General features: G+C 40.2%; 2 protein-coding genes across 3 annotated transcripts; one reads left to right on the top strand and one right to left on the bottom strand.

The window, feature by feature from the left end:
- The first annotated feature begins 264 nt into the window (after positions 1 to 264).
- Positions 265 to 6,575, top strand: lysmd2 (LysM, putative peptidoglycan-binding, domain containing 2). The gene is made up of 3 exons (XM_061034378.1): positions 265 to 713; positions 2,619 to 2,959; positions 5,750 to 6,575. Exons 1-3 carry the CDS (start codon positions 456 to 458, stop codon positions 5,799 to 5,801), a joined length of 651 nt encoding a protein of 216 aa, XP_060890361.1. The 5' UTR covers positions 265 to 455; the 3' UTR covers positions 5,802 to 6,575.
- A 195-nt stretch (positions 6,576 to 6,770) lies between these two features.
- scg3 (secretogranin III) lies at positions 6,771 to 22,391 on the bottom strand. 2 transcript variants are annotated; one of them, XM_061034352.1, is made up of 12 exons: positions 21,917 to 22,391; positions 20,970 to 21,022; positions 20,760 to 20,802; positions 20,349 to 20,576; positions 18,664 to 18,806; positions 18,143 to 18,301; positions 15,690 to 15,921; positions 15,151 to 15,267; positions 11,537 to 11,620; positions 11,031 to 11,141; positions 9,877 to 9,966; positions 6,771 to 7,671 (listed from the first exon to the last, which is right to left on the bottom strand). In XM_061034352.1, exons 1-12 carry the CDS (start codon positions 22,020 to 22,022, stop codon positions 7,553 to 7,555), a joined length of 1,485 nt encoding a protein of 494 aa, XP_060890335.1. In that variant the 5' UTR covers positions 22,023 to 22,391; the 3' UTR covers positions 6,771 to 7,552. The 2 variants fall into 2 exon arrangements, with proteins under 2 accessions (XP_060890335.1, XP_060890345.1); XM_061034362.1 differs by having other exon boundaries at positions 20,361 to 20,576; positions 21,917 to 22,390.
- Positions 22,392 to 27,933: the final 5,542 nt, after the last annotated feature.

Genomic DNA, 27,933 nt, shown 5'->3' with positions numbered 1-27,933 from the left:
GATTAGCGAGGTCCTTTTGGCTTCTTTAGGTGATAAAATTGAAAAATAATAACAATAATAATAATAATAATAATAATAATTAAACTTTACGTTATTACAAAATATGGGACTACAGGAGCCGTGATGACTTTAAAATATACATTGAACAACATTATTTTATGGTATCTTTTATTATTTTGAAAGTGTAACCGGAAATCACATTATTTGTTGTTCCTTCTGGACGTTCGACGTTCTGGACGTTTTTACGTCAACGTAACGGATCTATGACAAAGCGAGCCGTGAGGTCCCCGAAACATGTCTCTTCTCCCCTGGGTCGTCATGCTGAAAAATGACCGGGGATGGGAATCTCCCTGCCGCTTAATTTAGCGATTCGCTTCATCGCAGCCGAGTCACCTGTTTGAGCGTTAGAAACAAACAAGAGGCGGCCGGGGGCTTCTTTATTTATTCAAGAGAAGATGGCGGAGTTTTCGCCCGTCCTGCCGATGCGGGATGGAGGAGGAGGAGGAGGAGGACGATTGGGCCAGCCTATCTTCCCTCGGTCCAGGTCCGGTTCCGAGTCTGAGAGCGAACTATCCCAGAGCCTGGCCCGGACAAAGATCCGGTCGTACGGGAGCACGGCGAGCGTCACGGCCTCTCTGGGGGAGAAATACATAGAGCATCGGGTTACGGACAGTGACACCCTGCAGGGGATTGCTCTGAAATACGGTGTTACGGTAAGGTGGCTACACAACACTGATGTTAGATTATCCTCTGATATTCACCGTGTCCACTACATCTGAGTGTCAGAGTGATTGCATTTGATCTGTCCTCACTGACATCACGACTATTTTCTCCATCATGTGGACATCACGTTTGCAGCTGAACTCATGGATTTGTCAACCATCTTTCCCCTTCAAGTCAACTAAGTTTGTCAAAGAAACTCTTAACTATAAAAAATATCTTGGAAGCACACCAGTGTTCATACGGTTGCTGCAACAGAGAGAGAGAGTTCTTTGGAGATGCAGTTCAGCGTCTTATAGGCTGAATAGTGAAAGAGGCTTTTATCCAACACATGGAAGATTTGAATGTATATGAACAGTTTAACTTCATATATGGAGTGGAAAAGTGATTTAACTTCTTGGTTTGACTTTAATGTTCTCAACTTCTGCAAACTCAAGTGAGATAGAAGAGGTGACAATTATTATAGCCCACAGGAAATGCAACATATATATATATATATATACATATGAGCAGCCCTGAGGTTCCCCAGACCTTAATTTGTATACACAGATAATAAAAGTTTGAACTGTTAAACTGAGTTAGTTTAAATACACTCTTATTTGCTCAAATGGCTGCTAGAACAGATCCTGCATTATTGCCTAATCAATAACAGTTAAGCAGCAGACACTTCTGACCCTAACAGGTTAATCCAGGTGATCTCTCTGATACTCTATGGAGGTAAATAAATAAATAGAGATAATAGAGATAACACTTTAATACCACGTTATTCTGTGTTGTCTGATTAAATGTTGCACAGAGGCTAGTTATGAGTCATCCACTGATACTGCTGCATCTTATGAAACTTTTATTCTTTGATTAAGTGTCGTCTAAAATACAGACAATAAATACGTGATGAAAGGCTAAACCTTTGTTTCAAAGAAAAATAAGCAGCTTCAATCATCAATATTATTTAACACCCTCAAACAGCAACTATTCTTATCTCTCACTCCACATATTCATAGATTTTCTATATAAACTTTGTGTAAAATGGCTTGAATATTCTAACTGTTTCTCCCCAGGTAAGAAAAATAACATAATAATATTAATATTTGCTTCTCTGGGAGGAAGTAAAGACTAACTCTTATTGTTATGTTCAGAATTGTTTAGATTAAAGAAGGGATACTGTGCGTTAGTTAAAACAAACATTTGTGCCCATTATATGCCAGATTTAGTCACACAAGCTAAATCAGGGGTCTCCAACAGGTAGCTCGGGAGCTACTGGCAGCTCGCGGGCAGGTTTTCAGTAGCTCGCATAGAGGTTGACCGACTGTGTTAAAAATAAAAATCTGACGACGGAAAATGCACCTCTTCCACTATTCATATATTTGGCCCATAAAAGTATGTATGAAGTACTTAATGTTTTCTTGGACATTGATGTGAATTTAAGATTATTGATAAGCATTGGCTTATTGCAATTTCACACATGTACAAACAGAAGCTTAATTCAGCTGAGCTATGTAAATAAATGCAAGCGATTTGATGCAAGTAGCCCTTGGTCACTTTCATTTTTTGAAAGTAGCTCTCAGATGAAAAAAAGGTTGGAGACCCCTGAGCTAAATTATCTTCTTATTTTTTTCTCACAGAAGTACAAAAGCACAGACAGACACTGCACTCTCATAACCACTTTCCAGATAATGAAAGCATATCGTCCAGTGATTGCTTTTACTGTCACTGTCATGTGGAGAAAACTAAAGTAAACTCATATATTTGTGTAAATGCTACCGTTGAAGGTGTCAAAAGATCAGTTTAACCTCATGTCTAAGATTGAGTGTGAAGATCCAAACAAGGGAGGAAGTGCTTCGTTGGTGTACTTGATGCTTGTTTGAGTTTTTTTTTCCTCTGTCTCTTTCAAACACCAGATGGAACAAGTCAAGAGAGCCAATAAGCTGTTCAGCAACGACTGCATTTTTCTGAAGAACAGCCTCAACATCCCTGTGTTGTCGGAGAAGCGCTACATATTTAATGGACTGTCTCTGGAGTCTCCCGATGGGGACGCTGAAGCAGCATGCCCGGAGGCAGATTCGCCCTGTGTTGTGACGCAGGACATCGAGGGACCCTCGCCACCCCTTTCCCCGCCCCCCGAGGACTCCAAACCACCCCAGCCAGAGGAGCTGTCAGCCAAAGACTTCTTACACAGACTGGACTTGCAAATCAAACAGTCAAAGCAGGCAGCGCGCAGGCTGAAAGAAGAGGAAGTAAGGTGAGGCGTTTTATGACCCGCAGCAAACTGCCTCTTTTGCTTCTGTGTGTGCAGGTGTTTGAGTTTCACTTAGTTTTACAGTAATTACCTTTCTTGCTTCATTAAAATGATGGATGTAACTTCTAACTCTTGGTTTGGTTTATGCCAGTAGTGGATCACAAGTACTGAGCTGAGTTCCTTGTTTGTAGCATGTTCATCGGGGTTGTCAGACAGGGTATGTCTTTAGGTGAATATGAAGAAGGCAGTCATCTGCAGGGAGTTGTTCCACACTGATACAAGCGTCAGAATGGCCTCCTATGAACCCAATTATATACCAATTCGCCCCCTCAGAACTATAACACACAAAACAGTGTGGTGCTGGCAGAGTGTCATGTCAGCCAGAGCTAGCAGACACTAGCCATTAGACACAATCAGTGTTATTGACCAACAATGATATGCACATTTTAAAATCTTTCTAGTATCTGAGATTTGCTCTTTATTGGCCAGAACTCAAATCTAGTTATTATTGTAATTGGTGTCAGGAAGGAAAAAAGGGTATCGAACATCTGTACATCTGCAGGCATGGGTCTTGATGTTTTTTTTTCTATAATCTTGTTACCATTCATACCCCCTTCCCCCAAACTACTATGGGACTAAAGATCATCTTCCTCCCTGAGCTCAGTAGGTGACTGTCAGCAGGAAGAGAGGCTGAATGCACCGAAGTGAAAACGCTCTCACAGACAGAGCAGTAGATAACAATCAGGATCCCGCCCTACAAGTCAGATGCCATGTTGTGCAACAGTCAGGTATTTAGCAGCAGATTTGGCCCCCGCTGAATCAGGCCTGAGCGTGCTTCTTCGGCACGTTCAAACAGAGAACCTCTCTCACGTCTGCTCAGTAATGGATGCCTGGAATAACCCCATTGTTGGTAGTAGTCTCAGTGTAGTCAGGACTGAGTCACACACTGCAGCTGTTTGCTCCACACACATAGGAGTACAAGCTTTTTTTTTTTTTTTTTCCATTTCAGGCTCTCTGAGTGTTTTGCTCATAGTGTTATGTTTTCATAATGGACCCAGGCCCTCATTTAGCAGATGTTCACTTTGATTTCCTTCCTGTTTGCGTCAGGTTATTATTACCTAACCAGTTTGGCAGCTGCACGACCAGCATCAGATGTCCCTTTCATATCTGATTACTAACTGCTGCTCACCGTGATTCAGAAGATTCAGAAAAAGGAATCTCATCATATTAATCCACCAATCAGTTTCTACCTGTACCATCCCTAAACTTCAATCCATAACAGATACGTTTATATGCGGTCATATAAAATAACAAAAATAAACTATTAGTCCATGTTTTAAACACCACAGCAATAATGTCATCACTATATTACTATTTCTTCCTACGACTAACTCTAAAACCTGTGATTTGTTTCACAAAGGAACAAGCCTTAAGTAAATGTTCAGGATTGTCATTTTCTCTCCAAATGTTTGCCTATCAGCTGAGGCCAATCTAAGCCCAGTGTTAAAGCTCAGTCTCTGACTCCAGCCGCATCAAAGGCGGGCACATGGAGCCACAGCCCCGTGTGAGCAAACACAGCCTCATGTCGTTGTTTCCACACAGTCGCAGAGTCAACACAGACCGCATGCCTGCTGCAAATGAAACAAACCGCAAAAGTCTTCATCTTCTCTGTGGGGAATGGTTAATAGATCCATACATGTCGCTCTGTAGAGCCTACATCTAGAGTTTACACATGTCATGAAATCCCTCTGTGACTTCCAGTACGTTCCACAAACTCAGCTTTTTCAAGTATTTAATCACTTTATTTGTAAAGCACTTTTAAAAATAGAAGTAACACATAAAGCATAAAAGTCAATAACAAGGAAGGATGTGGACAATATGATGGAACACAATCATTCTTAACACCTTAGATTTGTTAAAGTGAAGGCAGGACACTATTCAATAAGTGCATAGTAAAGTCTTAAGGTGTCTAGCATCATCTCTTAAAGTAGCTTATTCAAGAAATCCAGAGGCCGTTGAAGCAAACACAACGTTGTGTCCTGAAACTTGAACAGAAGTCTGCAGCTTTGTCTATTATATTGATAGTTAGATATGAATAGAGATCTATTTTCTAGTGGCTGTTTAACTTACAGATAAGGAATCAAATAATGTTTGTCTGAAGGTGGTTAGAAGAGCAAAAGGAAGGGGGATGATACAGATTTACATTCAACCAGATCCATACAAGAAATAAGTCAAGTTGGAATTTGTTGGACTGAGCTGAGTTGTGCTTCCTTCTCCTGAAAAGCAAACGGCACTCAGAATTTGAATCTCGATGCTTATTTGTGTAGAGTTTGATCCTGTCATCCATCAGGATGTTTTCTTTTTTGGGCCTTGATCTCTTAAACTCTCCTTTTCACCCTCAGTTGATTTTGTTCCTGACACATTTATCTACCTAGTTGTACTCTTTGGCAGCCCTAACCTTGTGAATAGCAAAAGTATAAAATAAAGTAGAGAAAGACAAAATGATTTCTCTGAGACAGCGTTCATTCACTGCACCTCGTTACCTTTCTGATTAAGCTGAAGACGCTGGTGTGTAGTGCTGTGCCTTTGACTCAGACGAGCCTTCAGCTGTGACCGAGGACAATACGGTTGCTTGGTTAAACTCATCCATTATTCACACACACGGTATTCTCAGAACACGGGTTAAGCAGACGGAGAAGGACTAAGAAAGAAGTTAAAGAGTGTGTTTCTCTTTCTCCTCTGTGGGAAATCGACCAGAAAATGAAAGCTGTCCTCTTCTTTTTACACCCGCAGGAACAACGAGGACGACTACACGGCCCCCACGACGTCATACCAGGAAATATGAAGGACCTGTCTGTTTACCTTAAGCTCTGTCTCAGACACACAAACATACTGTATACAGGCCCACAAACACAACCACAGTCTCTTTGCTTTTTATTTTCTCTTGACCTTTTTGCTTTTACCAAACCCTCTTTGAGCAAGTGTCATGTTTGCCTTTTATTTATTGAAATGCAACTACTCTGCGTATATGATTGTTATTGTTTTGTACAGCTGTACTGTAAGACTAAGCAGTGCAAGGGGAACATGTCGTATAAATAGCTTCCGAGCACACGGCCCCTGTCCTCCCTCGTATGCTACTGAAGCTGCTGTACAGAACCCACCTGCTGCACATGTACACACACACACACACACACACACACACACACACACACACACACACACACACACACACACACACACACACACACACACACAGGCACAAAGCGCTAAGCAACTCCAGGAGGATTAGCTTGTCAGACTCGCTAACCGCTTCTGATGTTCTAAATCCCCCATTACAGTAATATCATCGGAAAGTGTATACAGGCCTTCCTCATCAGTGTTTACCCAGTACGAGCTCACCCCAATCTGACGCGGGGGTTTGACTCAAGCCTTTGGACACGTCCTGTTTGCCTCATTGAAGCTTTTTTTTTCTCTTTGCGATCAGAAGGGAGTGCTCTATTTTTTTGAAGTGTGAATGCATTATTTATGTGTGCGGGGAACTGTCTGTAACAGCTGTTATATTGTGCTTTAAAATTCTATTGTTTTATTTCTGAGAATAAATGTATATTTAAACCAACAAGGAGTGTTTTTTAATGAATATGTGGATGTCCGTTACTAGTGTGTGTGTGTGTGTGTGTGTGTGTGTGTGTGTGTGTGTGTGTGTGTGTGTGTGTGTGTGTGTGTGTGTGTGTGTGTGTGTGTGTGTGTGTGTGTGTGTGTGTGTGTGTGTGTGTGTGTGTGTGTGTGTTTTCACGATCAGAGTTAAGTACACGGATAAAGAAAAGGCAATGTTTTAATTGCTTTTTAACTTTAGGAAAAAGTCACAAATATTTACATTTAAAAATACTTATCTTCTGGCTCTACAGAGATGGAAATGAACTCACAGAGACATGCAGAGAGAGAGTGGATGGTACAGACACTGCCCCCTAGCGGGCCCCCAGAAGAATTACAGCAGAACTGATTACAGGAGTTTGCAGGGCAACGACATGGAACAAGACAAATATATTTTTTGGTAAAATAAAAAGCGAGAGATACATAAAGATCTTACATATATACTGGAGGAGAAAAAAAAGAAATATAATAGGCTAAGAGAGGTTACACAGAATGAGTACATTTTGATATATGTGTTTTTTTGTAGCACAGAATGAATTGGAAACACTGAAGCTACAGCATCATACTCTCATAACATTCATTTCCCACAGGAGTCAGGTTGGAGTAAATGGTAGCATTTAAGTGTTGAGTTGGTTAATAAAATAGTTCGATTTACTCTTAATAAGGATGTATTATTTATTATCACACTGCAAACCTGGCGTGCATATACTATCAGTTAGGTAGCTGTAGAATAATTCTATTGTTTTGTTTTGAGTTCGATTAAATCTCTTCTCTTGATACATTTTGGGAATGTGTGGGAGGGTCGATGAGTTCCCCTTAGCAGGTAGATTTGAATACACAGTATATACTCTCACCATGCCATAGGAAATAACTGTTGAGTAATCAGGGTTTGGTTTGGAGTTCTTAAAATCAGATTCAGTCCTGTATTCAGGGGAGACAATGGCATTACAGACTGCTGTAGATCCTCTTAATGGTGTCGCCCTCGTCCTTAGCGATGATGCCCTTCTCGATGTACGAGTCGACCTGCTGGTCCATGAAGTCCTTCAGCTTGGACAGATCATAATCTGGAAAGGGAGACACAAATGCAAATGATGGGTTTGGTTAATGTTGGAAGTCATGATGCTGTGGTGGTTTTGCCGTTGGATAGATCAGACATTAAACTCCGGAAGCGCCGTCTTCTTATAACAGCACACCCAAACAAGCCTTAATCTGCTGCGGTAGTTCATCATCAAGGCAGATTAAGGTCAGAGTTAGCATGTTGTGGGGTTAAGAAGATACAAGCATGGAATAAAAAGGCCAAAGATCACACAAGGAAAAATAATGAAAATGTTTTCTAGTATTTCATTCATAAGTAGTACTCATGTTCAACAACAAACCAGCGTTTATGTTGTTACTGGAGGAGCTTGATGAACACATTCACTTTTTTTAAAAGCACCAGTTCACCGGTCATTTTCATTAAATAAAGCACCAGAAGGCCACTGCAGGATGTAGCTATATTTAGAGATGAACAGTTTTATCCATCATAGTAACAAATGAGTTTCAGAAAACAGCAGAGCAAACATCTGCTGCATCATTTCTCCCTGCTATGACTGATTAAAGAGGGAACAGGATGATAAATGACAACCAAGAGGACACACAAAAAAAAAAAAATCACTATTCTTTTCTAACAACCTTTGTGGCCTAAACAAGTTATTGTATCGTTACAAGATACAGTTTGTGACAACTGCGGCATGTGTGAGGGATTAACAGAATGTGATTAGAGACGGCACCGGTTTTCTCAATCTTGGCTGTAAGGAGCCAGCAGGCAAAACCAGGATGTCGCCTCGAAGCCCATCTGCTCTTCTGGCTAATCTGTGTGATGTGTAGGCGTAAACACATACACACACACATTTGCACACACACAAAGATTGTCCTAATGGATGCTTCTAGTAGAGTAAACACAATAAATGGTGCGACTCCAGCTCTGTTTCTATGACACTGCAATCACAATCACACTTTTTTTTTTTTTTGAAAGGCCTTTTGTTCCCTCGCAGCTGTACTTTTCCTTGGAGAGAGGAAAATTAATGAGAATAGCATTGGCAATTTTTGTAGTACCATGAGTGCTAGAAAAGTGGATCCCAATGGCATATCATTTTGATAGTGCCACTTCAGGAAAATGGGTTGATTTTGGGAGCACATTATGACCCTCAGTCTGAGTTTCTCTATCCTGACACCATTATCTGTGTTTCTCCTCAGCCCAGATCTCTGACTGGCAGGCACGGAGGCCCATGTTGCCCCAGACAACCACTCCACGCACACTAGAATGCTAATGAAGTGTCCTATATAGAGCCAGGTCGGAGATGAGCACCGCACAAAACTTCCCTGCTGCTCTACACTCTGCTACCCTATAAGCTTAGTGTCAGCCTCATTTCTTTTTGCTGTCTTTTGTTTCTGTGTTTTAACTCAAAAATGTGGGTCCAATTTATCATTTTTCAGACTCCCTAGAGGCCGAATGTCCTATTTATTGACTTACATTAGATCCGGCCACTGAACATGACCAGTAAATATAATATATTTCACAGAGCAGCTACTTGTGTTTATTTTTTGTCCTAGATGTCCTGCAGAGATGGTCGCCAGTGGACCGATGGCCTGAATAGCGAGAACTCATTAACATCCTCTGCTGCTTAATTAAGCACCGCTGGGCATTGATTTTTCTTTGTGTAGAGCCCAACAGCAGGGTTCTCCTGTGGTGTGTCAAAGCGATACAGTTTGCACAACTCTGCAGTTTCTGGGTCACATGCTGCTTCTTTATGAAGGCTGACAGTTACAGTAAGTGCAAAGATCCACAAAAAAGAAGCACACTAAGACACATATTGATGATGAATGTGATGCTCTTTTCTTGCTAATTATGCTACAGGACCATAAATGCTAAAGAACAGGTATGACAGGTAGGAGGGAATGAATAAATAGATCCTTGTCTCTTAACAAGGAAGCTGCATCATTAGTAATTAGGACGGACTCATGAAGAATGATCCATATTCATGAGATCTGGAGTGAGGAATCTTTCCCAGTATCCCACACTCATTCTGAATGCAAATCAGGGCGGACAAAAGAGGCTTCAAGTTTTGTGTTCTTCGGTGCGTCTTCTCAGAGCCGGCCGTGACCCCGGACACTTTAATGAGGAGACGAGGGCTTGCAAATGAGGATGTTTTTCTTGTTCTGGCGCTTAAAACTCACAAAGAGTGGAGAAAAGAGAACAGTTTAGAGTGACCGGTTGTAGTGTGTCTCACCATCTTTGCCTTCTTCTTTGTCGTGTTTCTTCAGCCACTCAATGTTCTTCCTGATGGCCTCCAGATATGTCTCTGACTTGCCAGGTTGATCTAAAAAGAAAGGAGAAAAAGAAGATGTGGAAAGTGTCCTCTTGGATGTGTTAGAAAGTACAAAAAAATATATTGTCCCTTCACTTCTTCTGTAGCTCATTAACACTTTGAAGAGCCTATTTTCCACACTTTCAGCATTAGAGTTAGACATCAGTGTCTTACGCTTATCAACTATTTACTCGACTAAATCTTGTCGAAACAAGACTTTTTTCTTCACCTTTTAAAAGTCAGTAACTGCCCAGAATTTAACTTCCATGTTAAACTAGAAAGACAAGAAAACTCAAAGGATTATTTCTGGTCTAAAAAGACCAAATGAATGTGGATAAATGTGCTGTATGTTCAGTGCCTAAACACAACACACACAAAATGCAAGACCCTAATGTTCACACAAATACTTTCAAATGCAGCTGAGGGATATCTGTTAAGTAACATACTTCAGAGTTCAGCCGACGTTGATCATCAGTTTTTTTTATTTCAAGCTGTAACTAATGTTCTGTTGGTAATCCAGCTCTATGTATCATCACAGTTTTTCTCTTTCATTCTGTGTGTGTATGTGTGTGTGTTTGTGTTTGTGTTTGTGTGTGTGCGCGTGTGTTTGTGTGTGTGTGGATTAGGCTGATGCGCATGGACAGGAACAGGGAGTAATGGCAGCTGTGACGTGCCTTCCTGTCAGTTTTATTGGACTGGCCTAGTTCAGACAGGGACTTAACATACTGTCTCTTTCATGTCAGCCCTGCTAAGTCAAAACACAATGTTTGAACCTGAGCGTTCGCTGAGGAAGAGCAGGAAGATGTTTTTTCTTCATTGAATTGATGCGGTTGGGATTTGCTATATTTGAAAATTCTGCGTTTATTTGAGATTTGGAAAATCAAAGCATAAAAAAAGCAAACAAAACAGGAACAAAACAAAGGAGAACAAAAAGGAATCATGAAGTCTACAACGCACTATTATTCTTAAGAGTCAAAACGGTATACTTGGAATAAATTACGATAGTGAGCCACTTGTCAAATATATAAAAAAAGCTATTCATGTTTCTTTAGATCATCATTGAGTTGTGGACTGACTGGTCTCAGTTGATGGCTGCTCCTCCTTGGTAGAGTCTTTGAGGTTCTCGTACTCCTTCTGCATCTTGGCAGCCTCGGCCTTGGTGTTGTCGTCCTCATCCAAGATTTTTCCTGCAGCAAACGGAAGGCACATGAAGCATTAAGAATTGTTGTTGCAAAAACTGAAGTTTAGAAATGATGATAGGCTGTTTCATAGAGGGTTGTGTTCAAAATAGCATCTTGGCTAGGAGCAGTGTGTTCCTTAAAACCCCCGCTGTTGACTGTATACTGCTCCTACCCAGAAAATAGTCCAGCAAATAAACCTAACATTTATATGTTAAGTGAATCAATCCCAAAGGCTGACAAATTACTTTTAAAAACTGTGAATAATTTCAAAGTTGGGCCCTTTAATCCCAACAAAGTCAAACATACATGTTTTATACTACTGTTCAATAATTCTGACTCTGCTGAATAAATTATTATTATTATTTTTTTATGTTTTGTGGATAACTGAAGGGGCTGATTACCGTTGGGTCCAGGGACGTCAGGAGGTCCGAGGGACTTGCCGAGCTTGTTCTTGGTCTGCATGGCTATCATCGCATCCAGGTTCTCTGCAGAGGAAAACAGAAGAAACACTTTAGGTTCATTCAAATTGAGTCATCGGTTCACTCCAAAGACAATTCATGAAAACCTCTTAACCTTTTGAAAGTCCCACGCTGTCTCTGTGTGACTCACAGCTTGATTACCATTTAAAAAGGGCTTTTATCTGATCATTAAAAAGGAGGTCCAAGGCTTTGACTGAAGTGATAAACACAATCTATTCCATGATTTCATTTAATAACTTTGAAAGCAGAAGACCGAATTTTGAGAGAGAGATGAGTCAGCCTTTTTTTATGGAGATAATATATCCAGAATTCAGTAGACACAGTCCTGTATCCTTATCAGGGCTTGTTACCACACATATTACAGAGAGGTTTTTGCTTTCACAAGATTAGGAAATTAAAAGACCCCCAATCAGCCAGAGAGTGACACAAACAGATCATATGCCTCATGAAAGTGATGTTAAGTGACAACTGATCCTCTGTGGATTAACAAGTGGTAAACATTAGGTTTAAAGGGAGGGGGAGCAGATGTTCTGCAGATACACAAACCCCAGAGGTCAAATGAAATTTCAGCCTCTATATCAAGTTACAATACCATATTAACTTTAGGTCCCCTATGAAAACCCTGTTTAAACATGTACACATGGTTTATTAAACAATATGATGTAGCTCAGTATAAGTGTTTATTAATGTATAGTAGTCGTAAGTAATAGAAGTACTGTAATGTATAGTATTTGTCAGGAAATTCTAAAAAGAAGATGTATTTTGTATTATTAAATCTGTGTTGAATTATATCATCTTTCATCATCCATTTATAAACACACGGGTGGCTCAGAGGGAGGATTACAAAACACATTATGTAACACTTCGATCTGCGTATAATAGAATTATTCACCATATTCACACAGCAGGTATAGGCTTATTTACCCCATGTTCAGGATGGGATATAAAATGCTTTAAGAACGTTTACTTCTTAATCCAGACAGATAGCCTACCTATACATTCAATGCTTCTCAATTGATCAGCATTTGAAAAGAAGACGATATTGATAACGGGATGAAGTGCCATACTTCAAGATAAATCAAAAAATATTTTATCCACCTTTACTGTCATCTCTGTTTGTTTCTCTAAAAAATAGAAATGAAAAGCTCTTTATGTTTAGTTGTGCTTTAATATCCGCCCTGGAAGACGCTAGCCAACTTAATAGCCTACTGCTAGCTAACTTAATAGCCTACTGCTAGCTAACTTATTAGCCTACTGCTAGCTAACTAAGTACTGCTAGCTAATTTAGTACTAACTAATTCACATTACCATTAGCTAGAAATGTAAACCGTTCCTAGTATAACTATTAACAATATTAAATGGTAATGTTAGCTAGAAAGTGGTTGAATGCTAACCTTAGCTGTTGTCTAATAGCCTAATGAGCTATCAACTTTTTTACATTACTTTTTTTAGTCTTTCTGCCTTTATTATAGAAAGAACTATAGCATCTACACATACAATTGCTAGGCTTTCAAGCAGCCCCAAATATATTGTTTTCATCTAAATTTTGGATTGATGTCACCTACATCTATATTTCCTTAGGCTTATAGAGATTTTGATCAACTAAGAAGTTGTGTAATTACACTGTGTGTAATATTCCTTGAGTCAATAAGAGCTACAAAACTGTAAAACATTAGCTTGACAATATACTGTAACAGAATCTGAGCTTTCCACCCTGAGCACAACATGAGAGGAACAGTTCAGCTGTGTGATAGGTTGATAAATTGATACAGGCTACTGCTGATAAACGATAAAGAGTGGGACTTCAATTCCTCTGAAGTAGATCTCCAGCTGGGTCTATATTGTAGATTGTAACACTTTTTGAATGTGTCATTTTGGCCATTTTACAACAAGTCGGAGCAGAGAAATTTGTTGAATGGGGTCTAGATCTTGAGGCTGTTTTGAGTGGTGAAAGCTGGATAATGTAACACCACAGGAATAGGAGTAACACCATGGCCAACCATCAACTGAGCATCAAGCAGCCTTACATTCCCCCCACACACACACACTTTTTTAATTTCTTCTTTAATATCTGAGCATCTCCCTATTCCTTTCACTTCCTGTGTTTTCAATCTGCCTTCTCCCACTTGTGGCCAACAGAGAACCATTATTTCATCTTCTTTCTCTGCCCACACAAACACATCACTTTTCTTCCACCCCCACTCCCTTCCTTCTTATCTCTCTCTCTCTTTCTCCCTGTGCCTGTATCACCCTTGGGCAGAGTGCCGTTGATTGACAGCTGTGTGTACAGTTGTATACCTTGGGTGACTCATCAGAGCCTCGCAGCCAGTTGGGGGCAGAGGGCCTTTAACATGTTGCTAGGCGAAGTGGGATTCCATCTACTTATCTCCTCACAACCTATACCACGAACGAAGCTGGGTTGGTTGTCTAGGAAACTCGTATGTCATGCAATGTTACACGCCTGATTTGTTCTGGTGTTTAACGTCAGCAGTGGCCTTTGCTCTGCTGTTAACAGACAACAATGAACAGGATGCTGTAAGGGGTTATCCAAAGGAGTATTGATTAATCCTACAAGGTTAGCTCTCGATACATTACTCGATCATGGCTCTTATAGCGAGACATGCACACTGTAAACCAAACCTCATTGGCTACACATTACATTCATGATTTTTTATGTGCTAAACATTTGCTGTTGAAACTTTTAAAAAATGTGTGAGTAACTGCTGTTCATTGTTTTATATAAGTTTCAATTACAATACTTCCATTATTGACTGTCTGATTGACTAAAACGGGGCAATTTGAAGCCATCACCTCGGGCTGGAAACGTGTGACGGCCATTTCTTCATCATGAAGTGACTTTATATGACACAAATAGTTAATGATGATTTTACAGTTCAAAATGAGACCACATCTTCCAGGGGGATATTAAAGCACAATTTAGCATCAGAAAGAGCCGGTCATTTCTATTTTATTTTGTCTGGACTGATTTTAACAGAGAGAGAAAGAGAGAGGGGGTAAGAGAAACAAACACAGGTGACAGCTGTCCCTTACAGGTGGCTGACCTTTCCACTGGCTGCTGATGTGATGGCCGGCCGTAAAAGCCCGGCCAGGTTATATAGGGTGTCCCTGACACTAATCTGTCGGTGCAAGCTTCACACTTCACTGCGCAGTCTCATGTGGGACATTACTTTGGCTGGACACACATTGAACACAAGGCAAATATAACAAAACAAAGAGACTTGAGAAATTGAGTGTCGGCTAGCTAAGCAAAGGATTGGATCCAAACCTAATTTATAAATCTTTCATTCAGATCCGAGCCACATATAGGGCAAACACATATAGGGCTGTTGGACATGGTGAAATCAAAAAAAAAAAAACATAGTGGAAAGCAATCAGCTGAAAGGCATTACAACAGTTAAACTCCTTACAAAGGTTTGCAAGGACTGTGCCACCTTTTAATGATTCTCTGCCTCATGCTACTACACTGAATGGACCAGACTATAGATAAACAATGCTCTTACTGTGTTATGTCTTACCTAGATAAGACACGCCCTCCTCAGGCGTTATGGTGCCGTACTTGACCATCATCTTCACAAAGTCAATCAGCGTCTTCATGATGGTGATCAATGTCTCTCTCTCCTGAGTGTCTTGTTCTGCAGGAGCAAACCAACAGAGGATATTTTTAAAACCAGCGTCAATGCTTCGTTAACAGTAATTGGCTACCATGGTGTAAATGTTACCCCATGGTGTTCGACTGTAGGGGTTCATACAGATTGGATTATAAATAATTAGTCATGTTTGTGGTTTCGTGTGTGTGATACTTCCAAGAACTGCAATGGAAACAAATGAGAACAAAATAAGCATTGACTCATCCTTGAGAACAATATCAACATGACAACAACAGCTTCAGAGTGCTGCTCTTGATCTGAAGAACGTTCTATCTTTAGCTGGAAGATACTGTGTAGTGATGATCTTAAATGTTACTTCAGGGTTGTGTGTGTGTGTGTGTGTGTGTGTGTGTGTGTGTGTGTGTGTGTGTGTGTGTGTGTGTGTGTGTGTGTGTGTGTGTAATTACCTGAGTCAAGGCTCCTGAGCAGACGGTAGAAATTGGGGAAGTACTGCAGGTCCTGGAGCCCATCTTCAGGTTTCACCTCGTTGCCCTCCTCAGTATCTTTGTCCCACGTGTTGTCTCCCGTGTCACCCTCCTCTTCCTCTGCGTCTCTGTCCACCTCGTCCTCAACCACATCATCATTCTCCTCCTCTTCCTCCTCGTCGTTGTAGCGGCGCCTGGGTGGCTCCCATGTGTCCTGGAAAATATTTGATTTTAATAATTAGAGGGAGAAGAAAAACTTGCATGTTGTGCAATATGATTAGGCCCTATCATTGCAAATCTTCTTTATTTTGTGGGACGACAAAAACATAGAAATTATATCCTAGCAATTCCATGTGAGAAGTTATTAGAGCAATCAGTAATCAGCCAATTATTAATTGCTTTATTTCTAGTACAGTGGTTCCCAAACTTTATAGACTGTGTACCACCTCCGAAAATATTTGGCTCTCCAAGTACCACCATTATGGTAGACGTTAAAATACACTGTAGGCCTATTTCTACACACATTTTACGCAGGAGGTTATTTATTATTGACTGTTGGCAGCCACACTATAGGACTAATAAGGGCTAGCGCTAGAACTGGCACTTAAACTCCACACAACACTGACATTTGACCAAATCAAAAAAAGTTCAGCACAATAAAAATGACAACTTTATACCAACAACCTGTTTGAGAATATTTAATCTCCGGTGTTTCCCACACAAAGACGATACCTAGGCCCAAGTATATTTCCGACCTGTTCTTATTTAATTTTTAATTTATTCATAAAATTGCTGCGTGCCTGAGAGAGAGAGAGAGAGCGCGTGAGAGTGCAGGCGCGCGCTCCGCAGGCTCCGTGCAACCAGAGCCGCTGTATTATAAGTCTCTGCGTTCAACATAGTAAAACTGCCTTTTTTTAAAAAAAAATCCGACTCCTGCGGACTGTTAAGACAGCAAAAGAGAGCAGAATCACATCAGCTTCAGAGCAAGAGAGCAAGAGCGAGAGAGAGGGTGAGAGACTGTCCGTACATGCATCACAACTGAAGCTTCTCCTGGCTCCGTTTTAAAAATGTAAATGAACAGCTGCTTGCAGCCGATTGTGTGCTGAACTCCAATAAATAACAGAATATCTGTTAATGTAGGCCTACAGCTGCTTGCTGTTGTTTCAGTACTGAACTATAACGGAATATTGAGTGGAACTTTTCAAAACGTGAGGCGTACTCCTGTTGTTGTTTATGTCTGTACGTGCGCGAGCAAAGATTGAGCAGATTAAAGTTCTTTGTTGCTAAAACTAGATTCATTTAGAGGGGAAAACACATTTGATATAAATGTAATGTATTGTATATAATGTTGTTTTATGCTGAACAGGTTTTTTTTTTTATATTGTGGAGATTTCTTTGCGTACCACCGGTGGTACACGTACCATAGTTTGAGAACCACTGCTCTAGTATATTTTGCATAGAAATTCAGGGTGTTTTTGTCAAAAGAACATTGTTGTTTAGCTGTACTAGCAGTGTCCACTGGGATTTCAGCAGGCATCTACTGGATTTAATTCATCTCTGTAAACACACAACTGTAAGAGCAGCTAACTATCCAGACGTCTTCTCTCGACTTAGACTCTGTTCTCGCGTTTCAAGTTGGTAGCATAGACTGTAAATATTATTGTTATTATTGGTAGTCGGGCCAGACTAACTGCTGGCTTCACCAAAATGTTCAATAGTCGCCGATGTTTACTTTTGTCACCGAGAAAAAACAAACAAAAAAAAAAAACGATATTGGCTGCAGTCTGCTAATTCCAGCGAGGCGCAGCTGACACAGTTGAATCCTTGTTGCGACACATAGACGATAAAGAGGAAGGTGGAGACACCGGGGATGAAGAGGTCTGTCCCTAAGTTAGCGTTGTGTGCTCAAATATATTACATGTATGTGCTTCTCGCTAACGTTAGCTAAAAACTAGTAGCCATCTGCGCGCTAGCTAGCTAGCAAGTGAGTGAGTTAGTTAGTGAGTATATTTCCACATAAGTTTTATGAATCTGCTCAGGCTTAATGTGTAAATCTCTAAATAAACTGTAACAAAGTGTTTTCTCACAGTTTAAGGATTCTGTAAATCCACAGGTGCTTTCTGTGGTGACTTTGATTTGTGTTTGTTTTTAATCTTTTTTATAGCTTTTGAATGCATTTCATATGTTCAATTGTACTATTAGGCTACTAGTAAAGCCCCTGACCTGATTTTGTAAATTCAACATTTTTTATATATATAATTAATAATAACCATATAGATTAATAAAAAGACTGAACATCACATAGAAGATCAGACACTTGGATACTCTGATGATCCATAGGATACAATCAAAACTAGGATAATACTTATATATTATTTTTTATTATTATATAATCATCATGCTATCACGAATATCACTTCAATGTTGGTTTTTACCAAGTTTGTGTCTGAACCCTGGTCGTCCTGCTCCCCTCTGGTTTCTTGGTCGTTGCTCTCAATGTCCTCAATCTCATTGTTCTTGGCGTTTTTGGTGATGAGATCCTGCAGAGCCTCAGCCACCTGGTACTCAAGAGTTTCTGCCTGACTGTCTGTGATCTGCAGAGAGACAAAACAAACGACACAGACTGAGAACAGGTGTGTGTAGAGTAACCAGTGTGCCAGAAGGGAACAACACACGCTGACTGCTAACCTCCATCTAGTCCATATTACATTTATACTGTCACACAGAAATCCAGCTCTGGAAGCAATTTCTTTGCTACAAATTACTTATTGAATGCAAAAAAAAAAGAAAAGCAATTCACTCATTAAATCATGAAACAAAGCTCAATTCACACATCTCCTTCTCACCATGAGGGGAGGCGGTGGGTGGGGGAGAGAGATAGTTCCTGTTGAGAAAATGTCAAGCAGCATGCCGTGTGGAATCGAACAGCATGTGAGAGTACAAGCTGAAAACCTACCAGCCCCAGTTTGAGCAGTTTGGAGACGATTCTGTCAAACACCCCTCTGTCGTCCTCCTCATAGATTTTGTTTGCGATCTTCTGGACAATGTCCTCTGCTGTCAGCGGAGTGCCGTCCACTTGACGGAAGCTTTCTGGGTCATCTAAAAGGGGAAGACACATTATTTTCTGACATCTGTAACTGTCTTGTCATGCTTTTGTGCTTTATGTAGGCGTTTCTGCTTTAAGTCCTTCATGAATGTAATTGCTGAATGATGAGGACCTTCCTGCACAAGGTCACAGTATTCTTTGATATTTTTCTACTTTCTCTCATTTCTATCGATCAACCAGAAATGGTAGACTTTTTTCATGAAGCTTTTGTCCCTTAGTTCTTTCTACTCTTTCCATCTCTTCTGCTTCTTTGTACCATACAATGCTAAACTGGACAAAGCTAAAAAAAAAAAGTCTGTTTCTCATTAGATGAGCAATAGTTACAGCTTTTCTCTTACGTGCTGCTTCCTGATGTCCACGCACAATAAAAATAAGCAGAGCCAGAATACTCCTGCCTTGGTATCGGTGAGTTGAATCATCACTGATGTACTTTCAAAAACCTTCAAACACTGGGCCTATTTCTGTCACACTCTGGAAGAATATAAAGAGAAACGGGGACTGCGCTTGCCAATTTTAGATGTAGTGTAACCAGACGAGCTTCCTGTCATTGCCAGGACGACTGAGTGAATCGATGAAGTGTTGCACTCAGCGCTGTGTGTCTGAGTCACCTCACCTCTGAGACTGTGCTTTATGCTGATGACTGGATGGGAGATCAAATTACATGCATATACAGTGAAATATGTGCTGATCTGATGAAATCTATACTCTACAAAAATCTATGTAGATATGAACAATTGATTGGATTTTGAATGAAGTTACAAATATGGAATCAGAATTGACTGAAGGCCTGCATTTGCATGATTTATTTAGGAACTGATTGGAAAGGGTTTCAAGGCATATTTGCAAATCAACACCTCAATCTACCTTTCCACTAAAAGTAAAGTTTGTATTTTTGTTCTTACAGAGTATTTTATCATTGATTACCATATTTGTCTCTGTTGAATGACAGTCTATCTTCCTGTGTTGATCTACTGTGTATTTATTTTCACTGCTTTATAAATGCTAAAATAACATGCTGCTGCTTTAACAGCATAATTACAGCCCAAGCACAGAAACAGTGAAAGGACCCTACCTATTGACACTGACTGATTTCTTCACGTTTCTGGATCCACATGAATCCGATATTTGGTTTCTTTCTTTGTACACAGTAATAGACGGATATGACATAGTGGTGGTCGGTGTATGAATATCAAAGGTCCCCTGTGAAAAGAAGAAGCAGGAACAGTAGCCTTGCAGAAAGGGAGGGGATAATCTTTTTCTCTTGCGTGCACGTGTCCTGTCTTTGACTCTTTCTATCTGTCTCTGCTGATCCCCATCAAAGACACGTGTTCTCTCTACCTACTCTTTCTTAAAATGTCTGCCCGGTGGCCTGCCAGCAGCCGACAGAAGCACACCGCATGAGGCCTGCCCTTGTCGAAGGGGTTAAAGGCCAGACAAGCAGAGGGACTCAGACCAAACACTGGTTATCGCAGCTTACTTCACAAACAAAGCCTGGACTGGGCCTGATGGAACAAGGTGGTGACAGGTGTGCGTACCCTGGTACTTGCCATAGTCCATCCCGTTTTTGGTGGAGTCGTAGTCCTCAGCCAGACGTCGGCTCTTGGTCGAGTCAGATTCATCTGGAACATACTGGATGTCCTTCTTGATTGGCACCTCAGTGGACTCTTTTGATTTCTGCTCATCAGCTAGTGACTTCAGCACGGTTAAATCATCAAGGTCCTGCTGGGACTCGGAGTCCTTGGTGGAAGAGGGACGCTTGCTCTCTGAATGAAAACAAAACGTAAAAAAAATCAAGAGGAGAAGATGAACTATTCTCATTTATTGTGGTTCATAAAGTAGTTCCTTCTCTTTACAAAATTAGCTTGTTTTACTGGAAGTGCTGCAACATAGATGCACTCAGCAGGCGGAAATAAAGTGAATTGATTGGCAGTGAGGTTTCCGCTTACCAGCTGACTGTACTGCAGCCTTTACGCTATCCGCCTCAGCAATCTGTGCAGAAAGAAGAACATTAAACAAACAATTTCCACTCAGGATATAAGCTCTGATTAATAATGCTGGGGCTAATACTGAGGCTGTTTGACAATCAGCCATGAAGCCCATTTAGCCGGATATTGGATGATAAAATTGGCTATGGGACGAAGAAAAAAGGGACTTACCTGCTCTTGTACTGGTCTTTCTTCTGTCAACTGTCTATTGTAGACGGGTTTATCTGCAACAGAAAAAAAAGGCATTCAATTGGTGGCTCAAAGCAGACTTTATCATTGAAAGGCAGACCCAGATTTAGTGGTTTGAAAGACAGTGCCACATAACACATAGATAAACAGATTTCTTGAATGAGAAAGTTTTAGTTTTTTTTTTTTTTTTTTTTTAAACTTTGATTAACAGACTTCTTTATTTTCTTGTCGTTCAAATTAATTTACAGCTTTCAGACTTCTGTGACCGTCACTGCCCTCCCAGCTAACCACAGCGGAGGCAGAGCTTAATCGGATTATCAAACAAAAGATTAAACCGCGTCGAAAATAGACCACAGGCGGCCATGGCATGAGACGAGGCGTCGTTTCAAATCCACGCAGGACAGTGCGGAGCTGGAGCCCAACTTTAAGGGCTCTGCTTTTGCTCGGTTTTGTTTGTCAACAGGTTTGTAGTGAGGTTTAAACACTTATACTCTTATAAGGCTATATACAAAACGTCATTAAATGAATTTAAAGACAAATGAATTGAAAATTCCGGTAATATCTCTTTGACTGTCCATGCCAGAATTGCACAAGGTGTAGCCTACAACGTGTGATGTCCACAATAAGAGTAAATCGACAGCGAGGTTTTCTATGATATTTTAAATTTTTGAGGATTCATTTTGAGCCTCGTAGTAGGCTATTTTTTAAATATAAATAATTAAGACGCATATGTGACGTGAGCTCAGTCGGGAGTTTTGGTGCCCAATTGCACTTCGTGATTATTTCAAATCTCGTTTGTAGATAAGCTACTGAATCCATGTGGAGACAGTTTGTCTTACAAATTGTACGGTGTGCGAGCAAATTGTTCCCGAAAGAACAAGACTTTCACTTTTTTAATCGTATGGTAAGAGAAGAGACGGTCCACTCACCATCCGTAGAGGCTGCTGTAGGTGTGGGGAAGGCAGATATCTGGCTCACTACACTCAGGGCTAGAAGCTGGAAAAGGACGAAGAGGCCAGCGTGTTTGGACGCCATCCTGAAATACGGCGTCTCGGTTTGTCCAGGGGGGGGGAAGCGAGCCTTAAGGCTACCCTTTGCTTCTTTGTGGCGTTGTTTCAACCTCCAGTAGGAGAAGCGAAGTGCTGAATGCGTGGACAGCTCCGCGCCGCTGGTGCTGAAACTGTCCGCGGAAGGCTGCGCCCTGGTTACCCGCTGTGTGAGACGCACCGGGCGGGGAGGGGGGGGGCTGAACGATTCTCCGCCGGGCTCTGGAGCTGTTAGCGAGCCGCGGTGCTGAAACCAGGTCAGCACGGTATAATTATAACCAGATAAGTAGGGAGGCTCTTCAAGCCCCGTGTGAGATACAGCATCACCTGCCAAGGCAGTAATAGAGCCCACAACCACAGGACCTGCCCCCTCTGTCTTTACAGAGGAGGAGGAGAGATAGGAGGAAGAGGAGGAGAACACTGTAAAAAGTGTCAAGCTTATCGAGACATGCCTTAAATGTAAACACCCCCCCCGGTTACTTGTGTAAAATGTAGACTTAAATAATAAAACGAGCTCACGTATTTCTGCATTTAATTTCCTTTAGATAAGTAGCCTAGCCCAGTGATTTGGACCATAATTTAAAAATATTTTTGTAGGTCTAGATAAACCCTGAGAAACGAGTCCACACTTACACTAAGCAACGTGCGTTAGTTTGGTAACCTAGTTTTCATTTTATTTAACTATAGGATATATTTGGTCCAATGTATCTGAAAGTTACCTAAATGAGATGCTGAATATTTTTCGCAGCGTTTCAGCAGAAAACTCCGCCCATTCCGTGCGTCACAAACAACCTGCGTCACTGTCGTAGATCTTCCACTGGCCGGTCAATAGCAACCATTATTAAAACGCCGAACAATTACCCACGTAAACAAAAGGGGGATATAAATTAGGGCTAGTTTATTGCCTGTTTGGTTTCACAAGCCCAGTGAGATGCTAATCAGATGTTGGTGTATGACTCTTATGGACGAATCATGGCCATGATTGGCCGGGTGATTAGATTTAGTGTCCCGTGGCCCTTTCAGATGCCAGAGTGAGGCTCCTGACAAGATGAAGGCCTTTAATATCTTCCATTAAACTTGCAAACTAATAAGTAGCCTACAGAATAATTTAAAAAAGTCTAACTTCTCCTATATCAGAGAGACTCTGAAGTCTGTTTAAATTGGGTTTCCGTAAGAATATCAAGTTCTGTGAAATAACTAAACCAAAGCATGTATGGAAACATTTCACATCTTAAATGAGGAAATGTTTACTGTAGACTGTCAGACTCACAACAAGCCATGTGACATATCCTCTGGTTAATCCTATAATTTATGAAAGCCGGATGTCTTAGATTAAAATGCATCCTGGTCAGTGATTGGTTAAGTATCCTCTTATAGGACTTTTTTTTATGACATGTTTGTTTGCCATTATAACACAACAAATGAAGTGATGTAAACTCTCCCTTCTCCTCTCCTTGGAGTAGCTGTAGCTGTTATTTTATGCTGTGTGTACAGCAGTCATTCTCTTCCCCACACAGTGTGTAGGAGTGAAGCTTTCTTAGCTTAACCCTGTTAAGATTTAATAGCACTGTTTGTTGGCTGTGATATTTGTTTATCATGTCTAGTATGCAGTAACACTCTCACTGCAGGAAAGGAAAATAGCACAGGTGTTACTAATCATTTGAAACCAGAGATTATATTTATTGACACTTTTGTTTTTCTCCAATGAAAAAGGTCCCTCCCTCCTTCACAGGGGTTTTTTAATAACTCTGACTGATTAAATGACAAGTCAGAAGTGCAGCAAAACTAACAGGAAATTTAGAATAAAATCAGTTAAGGTGTTTGTACACAACTACTCAGTCCTGATTAAAGGGCTAATCTTGAGTGAAAACACCTGTGTGGGTGAGCTGTGAGCAGGACTGGGACAATCAGTCAGACTGGGAATCTGTCATTCCAGGCCCATCTCCATATGCTCACAACAGACCACACTCCTTTGTGACCATTTAGGTGAAATCCAATGCAAATCAATACTGCGTCCAAAAAGCCTCAACTTTATTTAGTCCCAGATTCAGAGTCACACCTATAGTAAGGCTGCATGCAGGAATTCTTGCTTTTGGTGCACATTATGAGTGTTTGTTCTGGTATTTCATCTGATCTTTTACTGGACTTGTGTGGATCACGTGTAGCTCCGAGTTACTGGAGGAACTTCCACTTGAGAGCAGTTTTTATTTAAAATTTCATTAACAGGGTATCTGCTTCCCTTTGTAGCATGATTACATGTTGATGCACTTAAAAAAAAAACAAAGTCAACTCAAGAAGAGATATGATACCATGATAACTCATGTTGAAAACATTTGTATGGGCTATTTTCCAGGTTCACATTGCACTAAATACAGCTGATGATGAATTATTTAAATACAGATTTAATGGAAAAAGAATCGGTCTGAAGTGCAGATATCTGAGCCTGCATTGAGTATGTAGAAGTTAAGGAAACTGTAGGTGCATCATTTAAAGTTATAGCTAAGAACATAAAACCCTTTGATGGGTCTCCTGCATGTGTCATTGTGTTGTGTTAAGAGGATAATTAGAAGGGAAACATATGTCTCTGGGAATACAGGCCTGCTCCTCTGCACAGTATGCATTAATTTGACTGCAATTTCTTCAGGGCTTCCCTCCTTTCCCCTCTCTCTCTCTCTCTCTCTCTCTCTCTCTCTCTCTCTCGCTCTCTCTCCTGCCCAGGCCTAATAAAGGTTTCACTGAGTTATTTTCACAGTGTAGACAACATTTATCAAGTAGTAGGACTATATTTATTTATATTATCTATATTTATATTTATTTATAGACTTCAGGTCTGTTTATTAAAAAAATCACAATGAAAGTTTATTATAAGGTTGTTGGCTATCTATTAGCCATCTATTATCTGTAAGATTAGGAGTTCATGAAGAACACAGTAAATCAGGTTAAATGTTTTCAACAGTGGACAAGATCCTTCGTGTTTAAAGTCTTGCATAAAATTACCTCATCTATTTCAAAAGTTACAACATTATCTGGCCTTAAATATAATGTATCAATCAAACACCTCTTGCTCAGTTTCAAGTGTTAAATACAATCTAAAGCACTGACCGTACATCTTACAATGAAGACCCTAGGCTTTTATTTAACTCAGTCTATGAAATGACCCTGTCTTTACATGGGACAGGCATCAATAACAGACAGAACCTTAGTTATTTACAAACAAAATAGTGCACAGAAAAGATGGTAAAGACTGTAAAATGTACTTTTACACTGTAAAGAAAATGACATCAAATGACATAGAATGACAGTGTAAAAAAAATATAGCGATAAAAAAATATATTAGGTTAAGAATCACACACAGGCACACACACACACACACACACACACACACACACACACACACACACACACACACACACACACACACACACACACACACCGGGCCTTTAATTGAGATGGGCCTTTGTTTGAAGTTCTCCCGTGAGACTGTTGTCCCTAAATGTTTTGCAGGACTGCAGTTTAATGTTCAGTACTTGGTGTTCCCTCTGAAAACATACATGCAATTATGCTAATTATAATGACTGTCCTATTTAGTTTCAGATATCTGTATAAATCGAGCCATATGATTAACATTCATGGTTAACAAATCTGTTGACAGATGTGCCATTTTGTCAACACACACGAGATGCTTTAAGACCCTTGAATAATTCTGCCACATCACAGTCTGTGCCCTGTGCTGTGCATGATGGGAGGTCTTTGGGTTGACTTTTACATCCTGTTGTCTGCCTGCCTCAGCAGTCTAAGACCAGAATCTCTGCCAAGAGCAGGACTATCAGATACTCAGTGTAAGAACACCAAAGGGCACCTCTAAGAAAAACCACGTAATCATCTGAAGCAGGGCTAATCACTAAATGGGTCAGCAGAAGGGAGAGTTTGAGGATGTGCGTCACTGGCCTCAGCTTTACTTTGATTTATTCCTATATATTTACAGCCAATCCCTGGTATTAGATTTTTATTAATGATCCTCTCTATGTCTTTTTTATATCAGTTTTTTTTGCTAAGTGTTCTACACTACTGACATCTTGTGGGCAGTAGCTGTCATTACAATCTGTCTTTTGTTTCTTTGACAAAATGCCAACGTGGAACAAGAAACCCGCAACTGACTCCAGGGAGAAAAGAGTAAATCAGTCAGCTTCCAATCCTGACAGAAAGAACATTCACACAGACTTCTCTGACCTCTGACAGTAAATAAAAGAACTCAACTACACACAGCTGGTTTGACTCTAATCGCACGCTTGGCTTACTCACATCCTTGTAAAAACTGCACTGGATCACTCTTCTTTTACTAGAAGATTTATTTAAACTGCCTCTGTCCATGTTCTATGTTCTCACAGAGGTTTTCTATTTTTATCTACAATACATGGGTTTTAACTAGTGCACTATGCAAGCTTTTAAAAGTGGAACTCGTCCTTATAGTTTGATATTCTGAGCCACAGAAACCCGTCAAAGACCCATTTGTCAGATGTATTTCTAACAGAAAGTTGGTATTTTATTTAGGTTAAATAAAAAGTGTGCCTTATATCCTAATGATAATGATAACTTTATTTGAATTGCACTTTTAATAACAAGGGTTTACAAAGTGCTTTGACACATTCAGGAGCATTACAAAGCATAAGAGCCCACACAACAACAGAGCAACCCACGGATGAGACACCCAACCAACAACAACAACAAAACCCCAACAGTGAAAAAAACCCATTAGAGAGCTGACCAACATCAGAACCCGAACATCATCAGCAACATAATAGATCATAATAACTCAGGCAACTTAGGCTGAGAACAAGAGCACTGAAGATGTAAGAAGAGAAGTGAGCAAAGAGATAAAACAATAACACGTGTGGAGAAGCTATAAACGAGATTAGAGAAATCTTGAAGGAAATGAGAGACAAATAAAAAGAGTGGGAGATTAGCTCTAAATTGAAATAAACAATAAAAAATGTAAAAACAGCTGAAGCATTTGCTTTATATGCAATTTTTTGATCCAGCAGATGTCGCCCTTGAGCACCAGCATGAACCCAAAACAACTCCAGCTGCATTGTTGTGTTAGCATGCTAATGCTAGTGAGCTTTATTTTGCTCGTATCTTCGCACTGCATGTAAATTTACAAAATTTATGAAATGACTGTGATCTAAAAACGCTTACGTGACATTCAGTTAAGCAGCGAGTACAGTATGTTATTCTTCTTTTCTCTAGTCCATCAATTAAAGAACTTTTATACGTGAGGGGAGGAGTCAGCCGGCTGTCCCGACGATGTAAACAAACTGAAGATAGGACTCTGAAAACTCACAGACAGTGGGACTCGGGTGTTACATCCATTGTAGACAGTCATGACTCACAGAGTTATTTTCAGAGAATGTACTTGATTTATATTACATTTAAGTGTAAAAAATATAAAGGCATATAAAGCCTTTAAAGGCAGTGAAAACTTAAAAGCAATAGAAGCAGTTAAAAGATCGACAGAATGCAGTAACTAGAATCTTTTAGAAAAATAGAAAAAAGATACAAACGGTAAAATGACTATGGGAAACTAAAGTTATAGTGTCAAGCCAACCCAGCTAAAACCCATTAGGCTAATGAGGTTGTTTTAGGAGATTTGATCAGAGAATGTATACATTGCATTGTATTACATATTCTTTTGTTGTATAGTTTTACTTCCTGGTTATTATGACTGTTACACATTGATTTTGCTCTGTATTTAATTCCATGATGTCTTTCATGAGCTTTGTGGTTGGAATGCTTTTAATAGATAACATACTGATATTTATTTTATGATGTAGTGACTGTAAACTAGGTCATAATGATAGAGCTGGTGTAGCAGAGCAAGATTTACTTTCATTGTATTTGTA

This window comes from Labrus mixtus, chromosome 1 (assembly GCF_963584025.1).
Source record: "Labrus mixtus chromosome 1, fLabMix1.1, whole genome shotgun sequence".
Classification (NCBI taxonomy): Eukaryota; Metazoa; Chordata; class Actinopteri; order Labriformes; family Labridae; genus Labrus; species Labrus mixtus.
This window is presented reverse-complemented; position numbering and strand designations above follow the sequence as displayed.

Excerpts from the sequence above, each read along its gene's own strand:
- lysmd2 (XM_061034378.1), top strand. The coding sequence starts at position 456 with ATGGCGGAGTTTTCGCCCGTCCTGCCGATGCGGGATGGAGGAGGAGGA. Across the intron at positions 714-2,618 it reads CTCTGAAATACGGTGTTACG|ATGGAACAAGTCAAGAGAGC; the intron begins GTAAGGTGGCTA and ends TTCAAACACCAG. Across the intron at positions 2,960-5,749 it reads CTGAAAGAAGAGGAAGTAAG|GAACAACGAGGACGACTACA; the intron begins GTGAGGCGTTTT and ends TTACACCCGCAG.
- scg3 (XM_061034352.1), bottom strand. The coding sequence starts at position 22,022 with ATGGCGTCCAAACACGCTGGCCTCTTCGTCCTTTTCCAGCTTCTAGCC. Across the intron at positions 15,922-18,142 it reads AGGGTTCAGACACAAACTTG|GACACATGGGAGCCACCCAG; the intron begins GTAAAAACCAAC and ends AATATTTTCCAG. Across the intron at positions 15,268-15,689 it reads GCTCAGGAGCCTTGACTCAG|AACAAGACACTCAGGAGAGA; the intron begins GTAATTACACAC and ends TTGCTCCTGCAG.